General features: G+C 46.5%; 1 protein-coding gene across 2 annotated transcripts; it reads left to right on the top strand.

Moving 5' to 3' along the window:
• The first annotated feature begins 7098 nt into the window (after window positions 1-7098).
• mych (myelocytomatosis oncogene homolog) lies at window positions 7099-12669 on the top strand. 2 transcript variants are annotated; one of them, XM_066665215.1, is made up of 3 exons: window positions 7099-7626; window positions 9737-10270; window positions 11436-12669. In XM_066665215.1, the coding sequence occupies exons 2-3, from the start codon at window positions 9748-9750 to the stop codon at window positions 11942-11944; spliced, it is 1032 nt and encodes a 343-aa protein (XP_066521312.1). In that variant the 5' UTR covers window positions 7099-7626; window positions 9737-9747; the 3' UTR covers window positions 11945-12669. The 2 variants fall into 2 exon arrangements, with proteins under 2 accessions (XP_066521312.1, XP_066521311.1); XM_066665214.1 differs by lacking the exon at window positions 7099-7626 and adding an exon at window positions 7803-8254.
• Window positions 12670-20879: the final 8210 nt, after the last annotated feature.

Raw genomic sequence — 20879 nt, forward strand, 5'->3', positions numbered from 1 at the left:
AAATATGCCACACAGACAAGGGACACCTGAAACAGATAACGAGGGGGCAGGATTACAAATGAGACACGGACAAGGAAGAGGAACAAAGATGGGACATGGGCAGATACATGGACAATAACAAACAGTGCTAAGTGAGCACGTGGCGAGGGAAAACATACACGACAGGACAAGGGCGTGACAATTAGATAACAATATATTATTAACAATAATATAAATTAGATAACAATATATTATTAATAATAATATAAATGATATGTAGGGCGGCACGGTGGTGCAGCAGGTAGTGTCGCAGTCATACAGCTCCAGGGGCCTGGAGGTTGTGGGTTCGATTCCTGCTCCGGGTGACTGTCTGTGAGGAGTTGGTGTGTTCTCCCTGTGTCTGCGTGGGTTTCCTGGTGAATGTAATTGTCAAATGATACATGTGAGTCAAGTCTGACACCTAGATTTGTGACAGATGAAGAGAGGGGAATGTAGAGAGAGAAATATTAGGTGTGGAGTACCAATGAGGATGACACACACACACACACTAAGCAAGTGTGCTTCCTCACCACCTCTATCTCTCACACACACATATCTTCAGCACACACTCAGGAAATGTGTCTGCTCACCACACACAGACACACACACTGCACCCTCCTTGTATCAGTGAAGAGCTTAAAGTGAAGGTTAATGATGAAATCCTGTTGCCCAACACACACACACACACACACACACAGTATTAATCCTTAGTGAGGGCTGTAACTGTTGCACTAAAAATTATTCCAACCCCATTTCACACTAGGTTTATCTAAATTCTCCCAATATCACCTTTTAACTTTTGACTACTGCAGACTCAGAATTACCCCCCTCCCCCCGAGGCAATCCTTCATTAAAGCACACATCTGCAAAACAGATGATGTCTCAAACACACCTTAAACAAGCTCTTTACCTGCGACAGGTATCAGACTAACCTCCCCTCACTCCAGGACGGTGGGGCATCTGTTGACAGTGACATTTAATAAAGCTGTCCATAGGTTCAATCGAGGAAAAGGATATAAACAGAGTGAGAGGGCACTGAATGTTCCTATAAATTCAGCCTGAAGCAAAGTTCACAATCAAATTCAAAATAAAACAGACGCTTTTCTACCTGGCCGTGGCAGAAAGAGGGTGCTATAACCAGCTTCCGACAAGTTCCTGAAAAGGCAGGGGGTCAGCATCGCTTGAGTGACAGCAGAACACCTGCAGGGAGATCGGCTGGCAGCAGGCACAGGTTTCAGTCAGCACAGTAAAGGCTGGCCCACACTGCAGGACACTAGGGCTGATTTTGAGGCTGATTTGTTCCTCGTGACAGTCAGGAGATGTCTGCTGATTTCAGGGAGATCGTAAACGATGACCTTCACAGATGACCCTGTAGCAAGGTGCTGAAGTATGGCAGTCTTTAAGGGAAACATCTACGATTGTGGAGAAACGCAGTTCTAAGCTCAGTATCCTTTAAGGTGGAGCGGTGTGTGTGAGTGAGAAGCGACTGTATCTTTTAATGTGGAAAGGTGTGTGTGAGTAAGAAACGACTGTATCTTTTAATGTGGAGCAGTGTGTGTGAGTAAGAAGCAACTGTATATTTTAATGTGGAAAGGTGTGTGTGAGTAAGAAACGACTGTATCTTTTAATGTGGAGCAGTGTGTGTGAGTAAGAAGCGACTGTATCTTTTAATGTGGAGCGGTGTGTGCAAGTGAGAAGCGACTGTATCTTTTAAGGTGGAGCGGTGTGTGTGAGTAAGAAGCAACTGTATCTTTTAATGTGGAGCTGTGTGTACGAGTGAGAAGCGACTGTATCTTTTAAGGTGGAGTGGTGTGTGCAAGTAAAAAGCAACTGTATTTTTTAAGGTGGAGCGGTGTGTGCAAGTGAGAATCAACTGTATCTTTTAATGTGGAGCAGTGTGTGAGAGTAAGAAACGACTTTATCTTTTAAGGTGGAGCAGTGTGTGTGAGTAAGAAGCGACTGTATCTTTTAAGGTGGAGCGGTGTGTGCGAGTAAGAAGCGACTGTATCTTTTATGTTGGAGTGGTGTGTGAGAGTAAGAAGTGACTGTATCTTTTAAGGTGGAGCGGTGTGTGTGAGTAAAAAGCGACTATATATTTTAAGGTGGAGCAGTCAAATGATTCAAAATTTAAAAAAAACAGACGCTTTACTACCTGGCCGCGGCAGAAAGAGGGCGCTATAACCAGCTTCTGCCAAGCTCCTGAGAAGGCAGGGGGTCAGCTCCGTTGTCTAAAAACCAGTCATCAAACATCACTACAAGTGGTGAAAGCAAACTGGAATGCTTCAGGCCGATGGATCAGTGGTGTTTCTGTAGGAGGAAGGATGAAAAGATCCCCCTGCCCACAGTGAAGCATGGCGATAGATCCGTGAATCTCTGGGGCTGCTCTGCAGCGTGTGGACGGTAAGATGGATTCACTCAAGGATAGTCCCAGGAGACAACGTGAAGAGGTCTGTGAGGAAGTTAAGCTTGAGTGACATTGGACCTTCCAACAGGAGAATGATCCCAGACGTATACTGTCTGTAATTTGAGCAGCACCTGCATCCACACTGTGCTCTATAAATACATTTCACTCACTTCCAAACACCAGCTTCTGGCAGCGTTCCTGAGGAATCTGAGCCTGTTCCTTATGAGCCACTCTGCTGCAAACGTCCTCTTCAAACCCCACCAAGGACTAAATTTATGGGTCGATGTCAGGCGATTGTGATGACAAATCTAAACCAACTTCTAAAACCAAGCCTCGTGGACTCTAAAATATATAAGACCACCTAAGACTAATCAAAGTCAGCTGCCAAAGAACCACAAGGAGAGCTTTCAACTACAGAACACCCCACTCTTCAGCACTTCACCTCCCACCAACACAATCACCCCTCCAGGCAGTCACATGGGCCGTTGGTCACTGAGCCCAATGCCATCAGTCAGACAGAGGGGTGTGGAGCAGAGGAACTGTGTTCTCCATCTGATACATTTAGAATGTGCTGGACTACTGTCTGTGATCCAGAACTACTCGTTCAACATCAGCAGATGTGCACTGTGTCAGGTTTGAGGGATTGTCTTTCTGCCCTCTCTGGTAGAAATGTGTAAATGCAGGAAATGTGTGGAAGAACATCCTGTAACTTGGGTTGTGCTGCGTTTCATTTCTCGAGTGGATTTATCTGATGATGGGGAGTATTTTTCTTTTTGAAATAGTGTCAGAGAGAACTGGATCAGAAATATCTTCTAAGTTCTGGAGTTAGATTTGGATCAAATATCAATTATACAACAGTTAGTCCCGCCCCTGCAGTGTGATTGGCTGATAGACGTTCCAGGAGCACAATAGTTGCACTCTGATTAAAGGTCCTCTGGTATCACGCCCCAAAATACACGTAACCCAGCAACGACGCCAGCACTTACAGGACAGCAGGGGGCGCCTGGACTTTTTCAATCAACATGGAACTGGTTCAGTTTCCCTTCACACACCTTGTTCTGAACAGAGTAAAGGGTCACGGCAGTGTGACGCTGTTAAACACTTTCTCATTTGAAAACAAAACAAAAAAAAATCAGAAGGAAATAAAAACAGGAAAATGCTCCCTTTTGTGTGATTTCTGTGGCTGTGTTCAGCTCGAGTGGAGTTTTATTATTCTCGGCTGTTCAGCATGGTTCAGTGTGTAATATCTCACTGTGATCTGAGCGAGCTGTAAACTGTGGTTCAACCCTGACTCTGTTCTGACTCTCTCTGTTTATCTGTGGTGTGAGTTACTGACACTGATGACCTTCGGCCGCTCACCAACACCAATATCTCATGCTACAGAACTGTGTAAATATATATTGCATCAAATGTATTGAACACCGTGTTTCAAAAGAAAACAATAAGAAGAAACTGAGTAAATGAGATTTTCCACACCAGCCTTTTCTCCCCCCGAGAGCCTGTGACCCAGCCCCGAGACCTGTGACACTCTCTCGAATTATATCACTCCGTACATCAGCTCCGTACAGATGCTGCAATTTCCTTTTGGATTAGTGAAGTCTGACCTTATCTTATCGACACGGTGAGCCACGCCCCCAGGAATGCCAGCGAAGTTCTCAGGTGTGTTTACACTGATCTTCATTTACCCTTTTATGTTTATTTCACTTTTTAACTTTGTATAAATTATGATTTTATCTGTGGTTACGTTTTATCACTTTATAAGTGCTGGGCGATATGAGCACAAATCAATATCACAGTTAATTGTACATTTACCATGATGACGATAATGAACCATCATGTTGTGTTTGTGTTTGTGACCCTCACAGTTCAGTGGCGAGGCTTGTGCTGTAAATATGCTTCAGTGTTCAAGCTGGGATAGTTTCTCTAATGTCACTGGGAGCTTGTTCCTCTCTTATTTTCTGAGCTCTGTTTATATTTAGTGTGTGATTGTGCTTTGGCTGAAACTGTTTTTTCTCAATGTTTACATTAGACTTCAGTGTCGTCTTTATTAAAGTCAAACACAACACGTCCACACCACAGACGCTGTGTTTTTCTTTGGTGCGAGCTTGAGTCGCTCGGTGGACCTCTGCGTTTAGGTTCTCCTCTAAGTTGTTTCCATATGGCAAATGGGGGCAGAATCACGTGATTACAGTGTGACATTGTTGTTTAAAAGGAACACACAGTGGGGACATAACAGAAAAATAAAAAAGCAAAGCATTGATATAATCGATATAGACAAGATCACGTCGATTAGTAGATCTGAACATTGTTTTCAATTAAAGTTTTATCAATTGCTCAGCCAGCGTGTTGTTCTGAAGCAGCAGTGTTTCCAATCGTGGCGGAACATTCCCTCGTCGCTGAGTCAGATCCCCCCAGGCAGGGTCTGAAGGGTCCAAACACAGCTGAATATTCACAGACCTGTGTCTCCGTTGTCACGCTGCTAGCGTTGTGATCTGGTTTTAAAAGTCGTGAGCGGTGTGGAGAGTGTCGGGAATGTGGAGAGGTGGATGAACCAAACTAACACAGTTCTATTGTCCTGGAGACCTGCCCAGTCACAATCTAACACACACATCTCTCTCTCTCTGTCTCTCGCACACACACACACACACATGCAAACAGACACACACAGAGCTTCTTCTGCCTTATCATAATTGCCTCTAAAGTGTTTGTGAAGAAGGTGAAGCTGCAGCTCCAGATAAAACTGACCAAACCAGCCCTGTGCTCTGTTCCTGACCCTGAGAAAGAGGAGGAGGTGAAGGGATGAAGGGTTAAGTCACTGTGAGCCTGTACTGGAGGAACCGGTTACAGAACGTGAATGAGTGAATGAAGTTACTGTAAAAATGCCAGTGCGTCCTGAAGAGCTTTAAAGAGACTCTGAGCTTCACCCTGGAGTCAACAGATGGCTGAACACTTCTGAAACACTGCAGGGGGCTAGGAGCAGTCCTCAGGGGGCATCCACTCATTCACTCAGTCCTCTCTGGGTCAGGAAGACCCTGTTCACACCTGGGGGTTGGGTGGGGTGTGTTTGTGTGTGTGTGTGTGGGGGGGTGATGTGTGTTGGGTGGGGAGGATTATCTCTTTATTATTATTGGATTATTCCTGATAGAGATTATCCAAACAGCTGCAGCGGTGTGAACAGAATACCCAGCTCTGGGCTGAGGACCCAGTAACATTAGTGTAATAATAATAAATTAATAATAATAATAATAATAAAACGGCACAGTGGTGCAGCAGGTAGTGTCTCTGTCACAGCTCCAGGGTCCTAGAGGTTGTGGGTTTGAGTCCCTCTCCGGGTGACTGTCTGTGAGGAGTGTGGTGTGTTCTCCCTGTGTCTGTGTGGGTTTCCTCTGGGTGACTATGTGAGGAGTGTGGTGTGTTCTCCCTGTGTCTGTGTGGGTTTCCTCTGGGTGACTGTCTGTGAGGAGTGTGGTGTGTTCTCCCTGTGTCTGCGTGGGTTTCCTTCGGGTGACTGTCTGTGGGGAGTGTGGTGTGATCTCCCTGTGTCTGCGTGGGTTTCCTCCGGGTGACTGTCTGTGAGGAGTGTGGTGTGTTCTCCCTGTGTCTGCGTGGGTTTCCTCCAGGTGACTGTCTGTGAGGAGTGTGGTGTGTTCTCCCTGTGTCTGTATGGGTTTCCTCCGGGTGACTGTCTATGAGGAGTTTGGTGTGTTCTCTCTGTGTCTACGTGGGTTTCCTCCGGTTGCTCCGGTTTCCTCCCACACTCCAAAAACACACCAGAACACACAACACTCCTCACAGACAGTCACCCGAAGCGGGACTCGAACCCACAACCTCCAGGTCCAGTAAATTATCTGTAACCGCTTATCCAATTTAGGGTCGCGGGGGGTCCAGAGCCTACCTGGAATCATCGGGCGCAAGGCGGGAATACACCCTGGAGGGGACGCCAGTCCTTCACAGGGCAACACAGACACACACACATTCACTCACACCTACGGACACTTTCGAGTCGCCAATCCACCTGCAACGTGTGTTTTTGGACTGTGGGAGGAAACCCACGCGGACACGGGGAGAACACACCAACTCCTCACAGACAGTCACCCGGAGTGGGAATCGAACCCACAACCTCCAGGCCCCTGGAGCTGTGTGACTGCGACACTTCCTGCTGCACCACCGTGCCGCCCTGGTCCAGTAAAATATGAGACATATTTTACTAGTTGTTTTATGCGTATATGTCATATATATATATATATATATATATATATATATATATATATATATATATATATATATATACGTATATTATGTCATTTATTTTTTATCTTTCACCAATTTAAATCTTAATGTGTTGACTTTATTTGTTTATTCTTATTCTTCTGTGTCATTCTTTGTTCTAATTATTTTATTAATTTGTTTTATATGAGTTAGGGTTAAGATGAAGAGTAAAGTTGGGATTAGGGTTAATGTAGTAGTAGTTATGTTTAAAGTAAGGCTAAGTGTTCACTGTCGTCCGAAATCTGGAAAAACTGGTGGAATTGCCCTTTGAGAAGTAGCTCAGTGGAGCTCAGTGTCCTGTAGGTGGCACATTAACCTCCTTATCCATTTCACTGGCCCACATTCCAGTGAACCCCAAACAGAACCGGGACAGCGGGGGGCTTTGGATTTACCCTCTCCATATGAGCCCTGTCTTCGCCGGAGTCCCGGGTGCTCTCCCGGGGATTCAGACCACCTCTTAACTCTCCTGCTCATAACTCACAGTTCAAGAGCTCTGTGTGTGTGTGTGTGAGAGATCGGTACATTCCTGTGCACGTGCACATATCACCACCATGGACTCTTTGTTATATAACACATGGGAGTGAGGGGTGGGCGAGTTCATGACCACCTACACCACGTCACACATTCATCTGCAGCAGTCTGCAAAAATACAGCTGGCCTAAAACTATGTACATTCACTTCAACTGAACCTACTCTTCCCTTCCACCTTAAATAGTGTAGCAGCTATGAGCTGTTGTTCTACAATTTAGCATCCAACCCTGAACTTTCACCTTCCACCTTAAAAAGCTGCACGCCGTCCGCCGCGGAGAGGTTTAAAGGTCTGAAGACGCCGGAAAGTGACTGTTGAGCACGGCTATTAAGGTGGAAGGGAACATTCCAGGCAGCTTCATCTTGTGCACTGCTGCATCATTTAAGGTGGAAAGCTTGAGCTTGGGGTAGGTATAGAAGAGTTTTTTTTTAAAGCGGCTGTACTCCAAATAGAAGTTTAATGCGGACGTAAACTGCAGTTTTTGTAGGTTATAGAGAAGGGAAGTGGGCTGTTGGTGGTGGGGCAGCCATGTGCTCCAATACGAAAGGAGTCCGGCACCCGGCTTTTGTGCACGTGGCCACGTGTCCCTCCGCGCGCTCTTGGTTTCTTGGAATTTCTGTTGTGTCCCGTGCTGGACGTATCACTCCGCGCCGGCAGTACTGTACCCGCTTCATGAGGTTTAAACTAAAAAAGTCGGCGGGTGGGGTCTTTTGTGAGGTTATCGCCCCGATATTATCGACCAATGAGAAAAATTAGGCGGAAAAATCAGCGCGGTTTTGATTCAAAATTCAGTAGAACGACATTTTGGCGCGAATTTGCGGGCGGAGGAGTACAGTAGGGCGCTGCGGTTGTATAAAGTTAAATCCCTGCTCCGCCACACCCACTGCCGCCCCGCGTGCTCTGCTCTTCCCTCACAGAGAAACACGGACGGCTACTTTTATTTAATACAGTAAATAAATATCATATAAAACTGTCTCGGTCCCCGCGTCCCCCGCGGTTTATATCCAACTTCATCAGCGCTGCGAAAGAAAACGGTAAGAGGGGCTTTTATTATTGAATCTGCCGCACGCCTCTCATGTGGAGGTGCCGGTTTTTTGCCGGTCTCCACAGCACAGACCTAACATTTACATTTAACCCTACACTTAGATTTGTGACGGTTTTATTGCTGTGTAACATCTGTGTCGATTTGTTGCTTGCGTTTAATATCTTATTTCATTGGTTTCATTACGTTTTAAATGTTTTATTAGTGTTTTTTTTTAAGGTTTTTTCGAAGCTTTAAACCACGTATACAACATTAAACTTCGCAGAATCCCGCAGAGAGCACGGGACTTTTAAATTAGAACTTTTAATGGCGCTTTAAAAATAAGATTATTTCATGAATATTACAAAACATCATACATGTATAAAACTAAATCAACCCAAGCGACACTGGGTCAGACTCGAGGACACACAGACAATCTAAAAATGTAAAAGAAGGTTTAAACGTGAAAGGGAAGTTTAAAGCCGCGCACGTGTTGGTTTCGGGGCTCGTTCGCGGACAGAGAGGTGCCACTCGCGGTGAAGGGCTTCTGCGGGTTAAAGCGCAGATGCTCATTTGGACGAATTTGAGTTGAAACGTTAAAACGAATAAAACGTGTAAAGAGTTTAAAAAGCGTGGCATGTCTTCGCCGGTCTTTCCAGCTGTTGCGTGACGTCACGGCAGACCGTAGAAGCGGTGGAACCGTGGAAAGAAGGTCGGGGGCAGAAGCCACGCCCATGTGCTTTTGATTGTGAAAGTGGACGGGGCCATGATTATGAACAGCCAAATATCACTTTTATAATATATAGCTATAATAACGTGAATAATTTTATATAGAATTATATTAAATACCCATGAAACCTCTTTCTACGCATTTTATATATTATTTACATATATATATATATATAATACACACTGAATTTAGTAGATTTATTTACATAGTTAAGCTTTAGAGTACATATTTAGTGTATATATATATATATATATACACTGTAAAATATTAGTTTTTTTATTGTTTATATATAAAAATATAAAAAGCTTATCCTTCACACTGCACTGTTCTGAATGAAGAAACTCTGTCATAAATGTGTTTGGGTCTATTTCCTTTTTTTTCTACAGTTGTTACACGCACACACACATCCTTGTTTATTTGAAATGAATGTGCGCTCTGCAGTGTTTGATTGTAAACGGCCCACTGAGTATGAGTGTGTGTGGGGGGGAGCGGTGTTATTTCGGGCTCCTCTGAGTCAGAAAAGAGTACCGAGGAATTAAAAAAAAAAAAAGCCCCGCCCATAGGCGCAGAGGTGGGCGGGGCCAGGATTGTAAACAGCTTTAAAAGCGGTGGATGCCGGTTGGAGAGTTTCAGAGTTCAGTACGCGCAGTTGGATTAATATTTATAAATACCTCAGAGAATCTCTCTCCAAAACCAGTGTCTACCTCAGAGCTCCGACTCCACGCTGATTTTATTTATTTTAATTAATCTCCGCGGCTCTTCCAGGTTTCCTCAGAATGTTGCCCAGCTGCTGCCCCTCTCCGGTCTGGCTCAGCGAGTCGGAGCCGCTGCTCTTTGACGACGAATTCTGTGAGAATTTGATGAAGGAGCTCCAGCGCGAGGCCCTGCCGACTCCGCCGCTCTCTCCGCCGCCCAAGCCTTCGCTGTGGAGGCCGCTGTCCGGAGTCGAGCAGCTGGAGCTAGTGTCCGAGCTCCTGGAGGACACCGACCTCCTACAGCAACTCAACTGGACCTGCAGCGAGTTTAACGGCGAGTTCACCGGCGACGACCCGGGGTCCGATGACTGTTTGTGGCCTTACGGGAAAAACACCGACGAGAAACTTCTGTCCTCCAGCCCGCTGCTCTCCGACATCAGCACCGACATCTTCGCCGAGATCGCCGGCTCCTCGCTGCACTGCCACGCGGACGATGAGCTGGTTCCGGGCGTCGAGCCTCTGCAGGAGAGTCCGGGGCTCAGCGAGGCTTCCTCCGATTATGGCTCACTTTCTGCCGGAGGAGACTCGTCTAGCAGTGATTCTGGTGAGTTCTGTGTAGGTTCTTCCACTGAAACTGGAGTCTAGAAAGTTTTTAAAACAAATCCACTCCTGGGTTTTGTTCCTCCTCAGTCCTCAGCAGCAGAGTAGCGCTGGGTGCGCGCGGGAAGCGGGGCGGTTAGAGCAAAATCCCGGAGCGGATTTATATTGAGTTATATGGTAAGGTTTTTGTAAGGAGAAATTGTATTGTGGGGTTTTGAAATCTAATGTAATCAAGGTGAAACTGAACTAAAATGATCAATACAGTTAGATAAAATCCTGGAATTGATTTTTTTTTTAACACGTGGACTTTGACAGACCTTTTTTGTTTGTTTTTTTTTGAAGAGTTAGATCCTGTTTTCTCATCTCAAACTCGGATTCTCGGGACTTCGAGTTATAATAGCAGGGTTTATACGAAATGAAGCTAGAAACCGAGATCCGCTCCGGGATTTCACTCCAACTGCGCTCACATTGCGGGCGCTGGCCAGACGCGGAGTAGGGAATCACTGCGGTGGGAGCAAAATCCCGGACTGGATTGTTCCACGTGTGCGTTAAACAGTGTGTTGGGAGGATATAGAAGTGTTTAGATAGATACACAATAGAGGACTGTCTTTATATTTATCAAATAGAGAAGCAGAATGTTTATCATTTGTGTAAACGTATGTTGCTTGTGCTGCAGACGTTGAGCAGATATAACTGGAGAGGCAGGGCGTGCTGAGAGTTTACAGACGGTGTACATAAGTGTTGTGGAGAGTGGACAGGAGGCGTCACTCGTCTTTCATTGTCATATGCGTTAACTGTAACAGAACAGTGCTCTTACGCACGCTGACAGTGTTTATTGTTCTGTTGTGTTGCACAGAGACACCGTAGACAGACATGGTTATTAAAAGTGACAGTGGGGGTGTGATGGGTGTCTTTTTGATTTCAGAGACACAGAACCCCGTTTGTTTATCGTTCCCTAGAAGAGGTGGATGATTTGCGCTCAGTAAAAGTGGTGGGAGGTAGTTGCATGCTCAGATCTGGCCTGGATTCCAGTGTAGTGCGTCTTATCTCAGATTGTTGAGGTTCCTCTGACCTGGTTTGCTCTCCCCCCGGTGCCCCACAGAGGAAGAGACGGATGCTGTAATGCTGTGACGTGTCTCTGACCCGTTTCTCCCTGTTGTTTCCCACAGAGGATGAGATAGACGTGGTGACGGTGCGGCGCTGCAGCACGAGATCCCAGGCTCAGCAGCAGCAGGAGCAGCTTCTCCGCGAGCAACAGCGAGCGCTCAAACGCTGTCACATGGAGATCCAGCAGCAGCACAACTACGCCGCCCCCCGCCCCACCTCGCCCTGCGCCAAACGCCACCGTGGCGACTCCCACAGACTCCACCCCCGCCCCAAAAACCCCACCCCCCGCCACAGCGCAGACTTCGAGGATGAGGAGGAGAGGCGGAGGACTCACAACGTGATGGAGAGGCAGAGGAGGAACGAGCTGAAGAACTGTTTCCTCCGGCTCAGAGACAACGTCCCAGAACTGTCCAACAACGACAAGGCGTCTAAGGTGGTGATCCTGAAGAGAGCCAAGGAGAGCATCTGGAACCTGGAGACGCAGGAACAGAGTCTCAGTCAGAAGAAAGACAAACTCCAACAGAGACAAGAGCAGCTCCGAGTTCGGTTGGAGCAGCTGAAACGGCTCTAAATTCCCAGAGACTCCCGGGAAAGTCTGTGGTGCTGGAAGCAACTGCTTTTAAGCCCGTGACTGATTGTTCTGTGACATGATGTGTCTCGACTCTACTCCTTTAATCTCTCAGAGAGAGGCCTGGGTTTATTCTACAGCTCCTTCTTAGAAAAGAAAAGGCGCATGTTCAGTGCAGGATGTTCTCAGAAGAGTGCTTTTAGAGTGAAGCCGATATGTACAGGTTAGGGATGGGTCACGTGGACCGCCCCTGAGGGTGAATACTGAACCCCCAGCCAGACCCGGGTGAGACCACCGCAGTCCTCCTCACTCCCTCGCTCCTGTCTGGGCTGGATCCGCACACGAGCGGTGGAGGTGAGGGGGCGTTCTGTAAGGAGGAGCTCGTTTCCTCTGCAGTGGGAGGCCGTGTCGCCCCTCGTTCACCTGTGTTTGGAACTATAAGGGCAAGTCCACTGGGTTTAGAATTCAAATCTAATTCTTGTTTGTTTGGAGAAAGCTGGTTTTATCAGAGAAATGCATTCGTACTTGAATCCCACTTTTTAATTGTATTTTATTTTGTGGTTGAATGTGTCTGTTCTTTTGTTTATATCTACCTCCACCAAGACGCCTGGGATTGTTTATTGCCTTCATAATGGCACCTGTACAGACCCCACACAGTTCCTCCTGTTTTTATTGCCTTGGTGTTAATGGAAATACTAGTTTTGGTTAATTGTTCATAATAAATTATATAGTCCTTTCTATTTCCTGGTTTGTCTGTGTTCTGGACTTTTTTTAGCAGCATTTTGTCTAATGTTTTATTTTAAAAAAGGACGGACAGCTCTGGGGCTAACTTTTATTCACAAAGTGTTTAACAGGTCTCCCTCCTCCTCACCCTGAGCACGGTGGAATACACTGGCGTCTACTGATAAAACTCTTTTAATAGAGATAATTTAACCTGAGGCTTAGACACTCAGCCTTACGTCACACAGCCTCCTCTTTAACAGTCAGCACGTTAATAAACAACCAGACCTGCGTTCTGCCCACTGACCAAAACATTATGAACATCAGTGTGGCCCCCTCAAGTCCCTCTGCTGTTCCCCGTTTCCCTCGAGAGCTGGGAATGATGTGAAACAAGCCCCTGTTCCCAGTGAGCACTGTCAGAGACGGCGGTGGACAGCAGCACTGTCTCAGGTCAGAAGGTGCTTAAAGGGCTGTGCTTCTCTGCTCCCAGCTGCTCTGTCTGCGCAGGTCTGCAGCGTCTGCTCCGTTTCACATCACTGTGAACCTGTAAATTACCGTCTGCAGAGAAATTCCCCCTTAAAAGCCCAGACCTGCTCTGATCTGCCTCCCACGGCTCCCTCGTCACACGTGTGTGTGTGTCGGTCAGTACAGAGGGGCATGTGTGTGATGTCACACACTGAGGTGAAGTCATTGGCCGTGTGTCTGAAACAGCTCCTATTCACTGTTCCCTATATCACTCACTACATATTGCTCTATTCTAGGGAACTGAATTCAGGAGGAGAGTGAGCCATTTCAGACACAACCTCGTGGGTTTACAGTGGATTATGGGTATCCACTATCCCCTAGGATACATAGGTTGTACACTACTTGTGGTGCATTGTGGGATTGTTTGAGTGCACTGAATATGGTCCACTCACACAATGGAGCTCCAGAATTGTGCACTATGTAGGGAGTAGGGCCCAGTTTGGGACGCAGCGTGGGACTCTTAAGTGCCGTCTAATGGGGTTTAACTTTCACTCCATTAACTAAACAGGATTAAAGTTAACAGGATTTAATTAAAGTAAATGTGAGTTAACAGGATTAAAATAATGTAAATTAACTGAATTTAAGTTCATTTAAATTTAATGAAGTATATTTTAGACATAAAACACTCAGCACTCGTAGATCTGTGTCTCATCGGGCGAGTTTCAATTAGAGTTCACAGAAGGTGAATACACACACACGCTTTACAACATACACATCCGTACGTTACACAAGTCCATTTTGTGATACTCGTGTTTACTGTTACATTATCAATCAATCGATCGATCAATCAAACGTATAAATTGCACTCTGCAGAAAAGCTGAACTGTAACTGAAAGTGCTTTCCTCACGACTGAATAAAAGAATACAAACATAAACAAAGATTATAAACTTCTTACAAAATCCACTGAGACGTAAGAAAGTAGACTTTAAAGGAACTAGTAAAATTAATTTAAATAACTGAAGTAAATAAAGTCTTTGATGAAGAGTAAATAAAACAAGCAGAGTCCACAGAGAGAGATAAAGGCTCTTTAACCTGAGATTCATGTGAATAAGGAGAACAATCTTATCCCCTCTCGGTGGTCTTGGGCGAGGGGGGGTGTGAGGGGAAGGGGGTGAAGGAGATCTGGAGCCCATGGCTCAGACGGTGTGTAAAGTCGTCATCCTAATCTTCTAAGGCATTCAGAAATGTAGGAGAACAGGGTGGACTGGCCCTTTCAGGGGTTAGACATGCTAATGCGGGGTGAGGGGGGGGGTGTCTGTCACTCTGGGGTAAAGTGACCACTAACCAGCACACAGCAGGACAAACAGCCCTTGGACAAAAGAGCCCCCGCCTGTTCCACCTTCTGTGCTCTTTCATCTCTGCTGATGTTATCAGAGAGTGGGGGGTGTCTCTGGGCAGTCTGTACGACCTGGCCTTTAATATGCAAATGAAGCCTCAGCTGATTGGCTTCTGACCAGCTGATAATGAAGTGCGTCATTGAGACAAACACAGAGGTGAGAAAAGTCCTCACTCCATCCCCCAGTGAGAGGTCACACACACACACACACATACAAACCGGATTCCAAAAAAGTTGGGACACTAAACAAATTGTGAATAAAAACGGAATGCAATGATGTGGAGGTGCCAACATCTAATATTTTATTAAGAATAGAACACAAATCACAGATCAAAAGTTTAAACCGAGAGAATGTATCATTTTAGGGGAAAAATATGTTGTTTCAAAATTTCATGGCGTCAATAAATCCCAAAAAAGATTTTTTACCTCTGTGTGGCATCCCCCTTCTTCTTAAAACACTCAAAGACGTCTGGGGAGAGAGGAGACCAGTTTCTCAAGTTTAGAAATAGGAATGCTCTCCCATTCATGTCTAACACAGGCCTATAACTGTTCAATCGTCTTGGGCCTTCTTTGTCGCACCTTCCTCTTAATGATGCGCCAAATGTTCTCTATAGGTGAAAGATCTGGACTGCAGGCTGGCCATTTCAGTACCCGGATCCTTCTCCTACGTAGCCATGATGTTGTGATTGCTGCAGAATGTGGTCTGGCATTATCTTGTTGAAAAATGCAGGGTCTTCCCTGAAAGAGATGATGTCTAGATGGGAGCATATGTTGTTCTAGAACCTGAACATAGTTCTCTGCATTAATGATGCCTTTCCAGACATGCAAGCTGCCCATGCCACAAGCACTCATGCAACCCCATACCATCAGTGATGCAGGCTTCTGAACGGAGCGTTGATAACAACTTGGGTTATCCTTGTCCTCTCTGGTCCGGATGACATGGCGTCCCAGTGTTCCATAAAGAACTTCAAATCGTAACTCATCTGACCACAGAACAGTCTTCCATTTTGCCACACTCCATTTTAAAAGACCCCTGGCCCAGTGCAAACGTCTGAGCTTGTGGAGCTTGCTTTGAAATCAGAATCAGAAACAGAATCTCTTTATTTCGCCAGGTATGTTAAACATCCTAGGAATTTGTCTTGGTGACAGCAACACATGTATGACATGTAACACAGACTGTTAACAAACATAACTCTAAAAGAGGTACAATAAACAATAAATAAACTAAAGAATACAGTTAAGTACTAGAAAAAAAAGAGCGTTAAGACATAAATTAGACAACATAAAGTATAAAATCTATACTGTACAGATATGAGTATGAATATAAATGTTTCCAAATATTCCTGAAGTAGGTTATATTATATATTGTTGTAGGAGTTACAGAAATAGAACTTCTGTACAGCAAAATAGCAAAGTGCAAGTGAGTAAAGTGTCCTGTTCAGTGCAGTTAAGTCCAGTCGGTTTAGTTCAGTGGTTTGGAGACTCAGAGGTGTTCACTGTGGTTGAGGAGAGCTACAGCTCTGGGAAAGAAGCTGTTAGCATGTCGTGTTGTGCTGGTTTTGATGGTCCTTAGTCTTCTACCAGAAGGGAGAGTCTGGAAGAGGTGATGTCCAGGATGTGTGGGGTCAAGCGTAATTTTCTGAGCGCGTTTCCTCACCCTGCTGGTGTGGATCTCCTGAAGCGTTGGCAGGTTACATCCAATGATCTTCTCTGCTGATCTGATGATGCGCTGGAGCCTGGCTCTTTCTTGTGAGGTAGAGGAACCAAACCAGGTGGTTATGGATGAGGTGATGATGGACTCGATGATAGCTGTGTAGAACTGGATCTCCCACTTCAGGTCCCTGGATATGGTGGTGCCCAGGAACTTGAGTGACTCTACAGTGGAAACTGCGGTGCCATTGATGTAGAGGGGGGATACAGGGGGTGGGTTGCGTCGGAAATCCACCACCATCTCTACAGTCTTGTCTGAGTTCAGCAGCAAGTGGTTGTCACTGCACCAGGACACCAGCTGACCAACCCCCTTTCTGTAAGCAGACTCATCACTATTGGCTATGAGGCCCACCAGAGTGGAATCATCTGCAAACTTCAGGAGTTTTACAGCTGGTTCCTTGGAGACACAGTCGTTGGTGTAAAGGCTGAAGAGAAGGGGTGAAAGAACACACCCTTGTGGAACTCCAGTGCTGAGTGTTTGAAGGTCTGAGGTGTGTTTCCCAAGCCGCACATACTGTCTTCTGTCTGTGAGGAAGTTTGCAATCCACTGACACATGGAGTCCGGCACTGACAGCTGGGACAGTTTGCTTTGAAGTAGCTGCGGCACAACGGTGTTGAAAGCAGAGCTAAAGTCAACAAACAGAACCCGAGCGTAGGTTCCAGGGCTGTCCAGATGCTGAAGGATGAAGTGGAGAGTTAGGTTGACCACATCATCAACAGATCTGTTTGCTCTGTATGCAAACTGCAGGGGGTCCAGCAGGGGGTCTGTAATGGTCTTTAGGTGGGCTAAGACCAGGCGTTCAAAGACCTTCATGACCACAGATGTCAGGGTGACAGGTCTGTAATCATTAAATCCAGTGATGGTGGATTTCTTGGGGACTGGAATGATGGTGGAGGTCTTGAAGCAGGCTGGAACACAACGGAGCTCCAGTGATCTGTTGAAGATGCTGGTGAAGACTTGTGCTAGTTGGTCACAGCAGTGTTTTAGGATGGATGGAGAGACTGAATCAGGTCCCGGGGCTTTCTTCACCTTCTGTCTGCTGAAGAGTCTGTGGACGTCCTGCAGGCTGATGGTGAGACAAGCTGGGGGTGGAGGTGTGAGAGCCAGTGTGGGGGAGGAGGGGGGTTGATGATGGGGTGAGAGAGTCTGCTGATTGTCTATTGTTTGAAATCTGCAGAAGAACTCATTCAGGTCGTTGGTGAGCTGACGGTCGTTCAGGTGGAGGGGGGTATTTCTCACCTTGTAGCCAGTGAGAAGCTGAAGACTGTTCCAGGCTGACGATGGGTCGTTAGCTGTGATGTGGTTATTCAGCTGCTCTGAGAACTTTCTTTTCGCTGCTTTAACCCCTTTCTCCAATCTGTACTTGGCTTTTTTGTAGACAGCTCTGTCTCCACTCCTGAATGCTCCTGAGTGTTCTAGCTGAAATACAGCTGTCTTCACAGAAGCTTATATATGACGTCACAGCGTCTGTGTATTCGTCCAGTCCGTCTGTCGCCTCCTCAAACACAGCCCAGTTTGTGGATTCGAAGCAGCCCTGCAGCTTCTCTATGTCTCCACTGGTCCACCTCTTCACTGTTGTGATGGCCGGCTTGTTGGTTTTGAGTTTCTGCCGGTACGTGGGAATGAGGTGAACGAGGCTGTGATCGGAGAGCCCGAGAGCGGCGCGCGCAACAGCGCGATAGGCATTCTTGATGCTTGTGTAGCATTTGTCTAGTGTGTTGCCTTCACGTGTAGTGCACGCGATATGTTGCCTGTATTTGGGCATCTCCTTCGTGAGGTTAGCGCTGTTAAAGTCCCCCAGAATGATCAGCAGCGAGTCTGGATGATCACTCTCTAGTTCCATTATCTGTTCGGCCAGTTGTCTCTGCGCGTCGCTGGTGCACGCGCTCGGCCTAATGTACACGCCGGCCAGAATGAAGGAACTAAATTCTCTGGGAGAGTAAAACGGCCGACAGTTAATGAAGAGAGACTCCGGATGAGGAGAGCATGATGTTAACAATACTGTAGTATCTCTGCACCAGCGCTCGTTGATGTAGAAGCAGATTCCTACTCCCCTACTCTTCCCGCTACGTTCCACGTCTCTGTCCGCTCTCAGTAGCTGGAAGCCCGGTACGTCCAGCGCACTGTCCGGGATCAGCTCGTTCCGCCAGGTCTCCGTGAAGCAGAAGCAGAGGAGAAGTCCTTGTTGGTCCGGTGGAGCAGGAGTAGTTCCTCAGTTTTGTTGCTGAGAGATCGGAGGTTGGAGAGGAATAATGATGGTAGAGGTGTGCGAGGCCCGCGCCGCCTGAGACGCACGAGCGCGCCCGCGCGTCTGCCCCTTCGTCTGCGCCTCCAGCGTCTCCTTGCGAGGCCGAGCAGCGTCAGCGCGGCCGTTGTAAAGATTTCCACACACTCTGAAGGTTCTTGAATAAATTCCGGCATAAGATCAGGAGAAATGTTGTCCCTGGCAGTTAGCTTCCTCTTTGCTTCCTCTTTGCACTGTAGAGTTTCAGCTGGGACGACGGATGACACTGTGGATTGTGTTCACTGACAATGCTTTCTGGAAGTATTCCTGAGCCCATTCTGTTATTTCCTTGACAGTGGCATTCCTGTGCAGTGATGTTTAAGGGCCTGGAGATCACGAGCATCCAGTAGAGTTTTACGGCCTTGACCCTTACGCACAGCAATTGTTCCAGATTCTCTGAATCTTTTGATGATGTTATGCATGGTTGATGATGATAACTTAAAAGTTTTTGCTATTTTATGCTGGGTAACACCATTCTGGTATTGCTGCACAACAATGGTGAAATTGGTGATGCTCTTACCATCTTGGCTTAAGAGAGACACTGACACTCTGAGAAGCTCTTTTTATACCCAATCATGTTGTCAATTGACCTACTTAGTATTAATTGGTTTTCCAGCTGTTTGTTATATGCTCAATTTCCTTTTTCCAGCCAGTTATTGCTATTTGTCCCAACGTTTTTGGGATTTGTTGACACTGTGAAATTTTGAATCAACATATTTTTCCTTTAAAATGTTACATTTACTCAGATTAAACTTTTGATCTGTCATCTATGTTCTATTACGAATAAAATATTGACATTTGCCATCTCCACATCATTGCATTCAGTTTTTATTCACAATGTGTTTAGTGTCCCAACTTTTTTGGAATCCGGTTTGTACACACACACACACACACACATACATATACATATACATACATACACACACACACACACACACACACATACATATACACACATACAGAGGAAACCTGATTGGAGACTGAATATGAAGAGGAGATGGAAGAGAGACGGTGGAGGTCTCTGAGACTCTGGGGAGAAGAGAAGCTGGAGGAGAGAGGGTGGAGATTTCTGAGACTCTGGGGAGAAGGACAAGAGGAGAAGGAGGAGAGAGGGTAGAGATCTCTGAGACTCTGGGGAGAAGGAGAAGAGGAGATGGAGGAGAGAGAGTGGAGATCTCTTAGACTCTGGGGAGAAGAGAAGGTGGAGGAGAGAGGGTGGAGATCACTGAGTCTCTGGGGTGAAGGAGAAGAAGAGGTGGAGGAGAGAGGGTGGAGATCTCTGAGACTCTAGGGAGAAGAGAAGGTGGAGGAGAGAGGGTGGAGATCACTGAGTCTTTGGGGAGAAGGAGAAGAGGAGGTGGAGGAGAGAGGGTGGAGATCTCTGAGACTCTGGGGAGAAGGAGAAGAGGTGGAGGAGAGAGGGTGGAGATCTCTGAGACTCTGGGGAGAAGGAGAAGAGGAGGTGGAGGAGAGAGGGTGGAGATCTCTGAGACCAGAACACACTCCCACCAGGACACACACCCAGACCAGGACACACTCCAGCCAGAACACACACTCCGACCAGAACACACTCTGACCAGGACACACACCCAGACCAGAACACACACTCCGATCAGAACATACACTCCGACCAGGACACACACCCCAACCAGAACACACTCCGACCAGGACACATAGCCCAACCAGAACACACTCTGACCAGGACACACACTCCAACCAGGACATACTTCAACCAGAACACACACTCAGACCTGAGTCCAGCTCTCAGAGCAGATCAGATTACGGGGTGTGTCTGTGGCTGCTGTGAGGAGAACAGACTCTGGCCAGAGGTCCAGAACTAAAAGTTTCAATCTACCCTCGTGTCCTCAGCTGTTCTGATCAGTTAAGTGCCCTGTGATCCTTAAAACATGAAATGGACTTTTATGGTCTTTGCACAGCAGTACAATGTAATGAGGACTCCACATTTAACACACACACACACACACAGTGCACTAGGGGCAGTGAACACACACTTGGTCCTAGGGGTTAAGCCAGTGACCTTCCGGCCCCAGGCCCACCTCTCTGACCTTTAGGCACGATGGCCCCCTCAGTTACAAACAGCACAGTGTGTCATAAGTGCATGCGTAACGCATGTGTGTGTGTGTTTGTATAACTGCAGTATGTTTTATATTCCTATCCTATTCAGTCTCTATTTTACAACTCTTTCTTTTTTTATTACAGTTCATTATGTTTTATTCATGTTTTTCTATGTCTTCTGGTTATTTTCATTTCACTGTTTGTCCACACAGGACGCCACGGTGGTGCAGCAGGTACTGTCACAGTCACACTGCTCCAGGGACCTGATTATCACTCCGGGTGACT

Source organism: Hoplias malabaricus, chromosome 3 (assembly GCF_029633855.1).
Source record: "Hoplias malabaricus isolate fHopMal1 chromosome 3, fHopMal1.hap1, whole genome shotgun sequence".
NCBI lineage: Eukaryota > Metazoa > Chordata > Actinopteri > Characiformes > Erythrinidae > Hoplias > Hoplias malabaricus.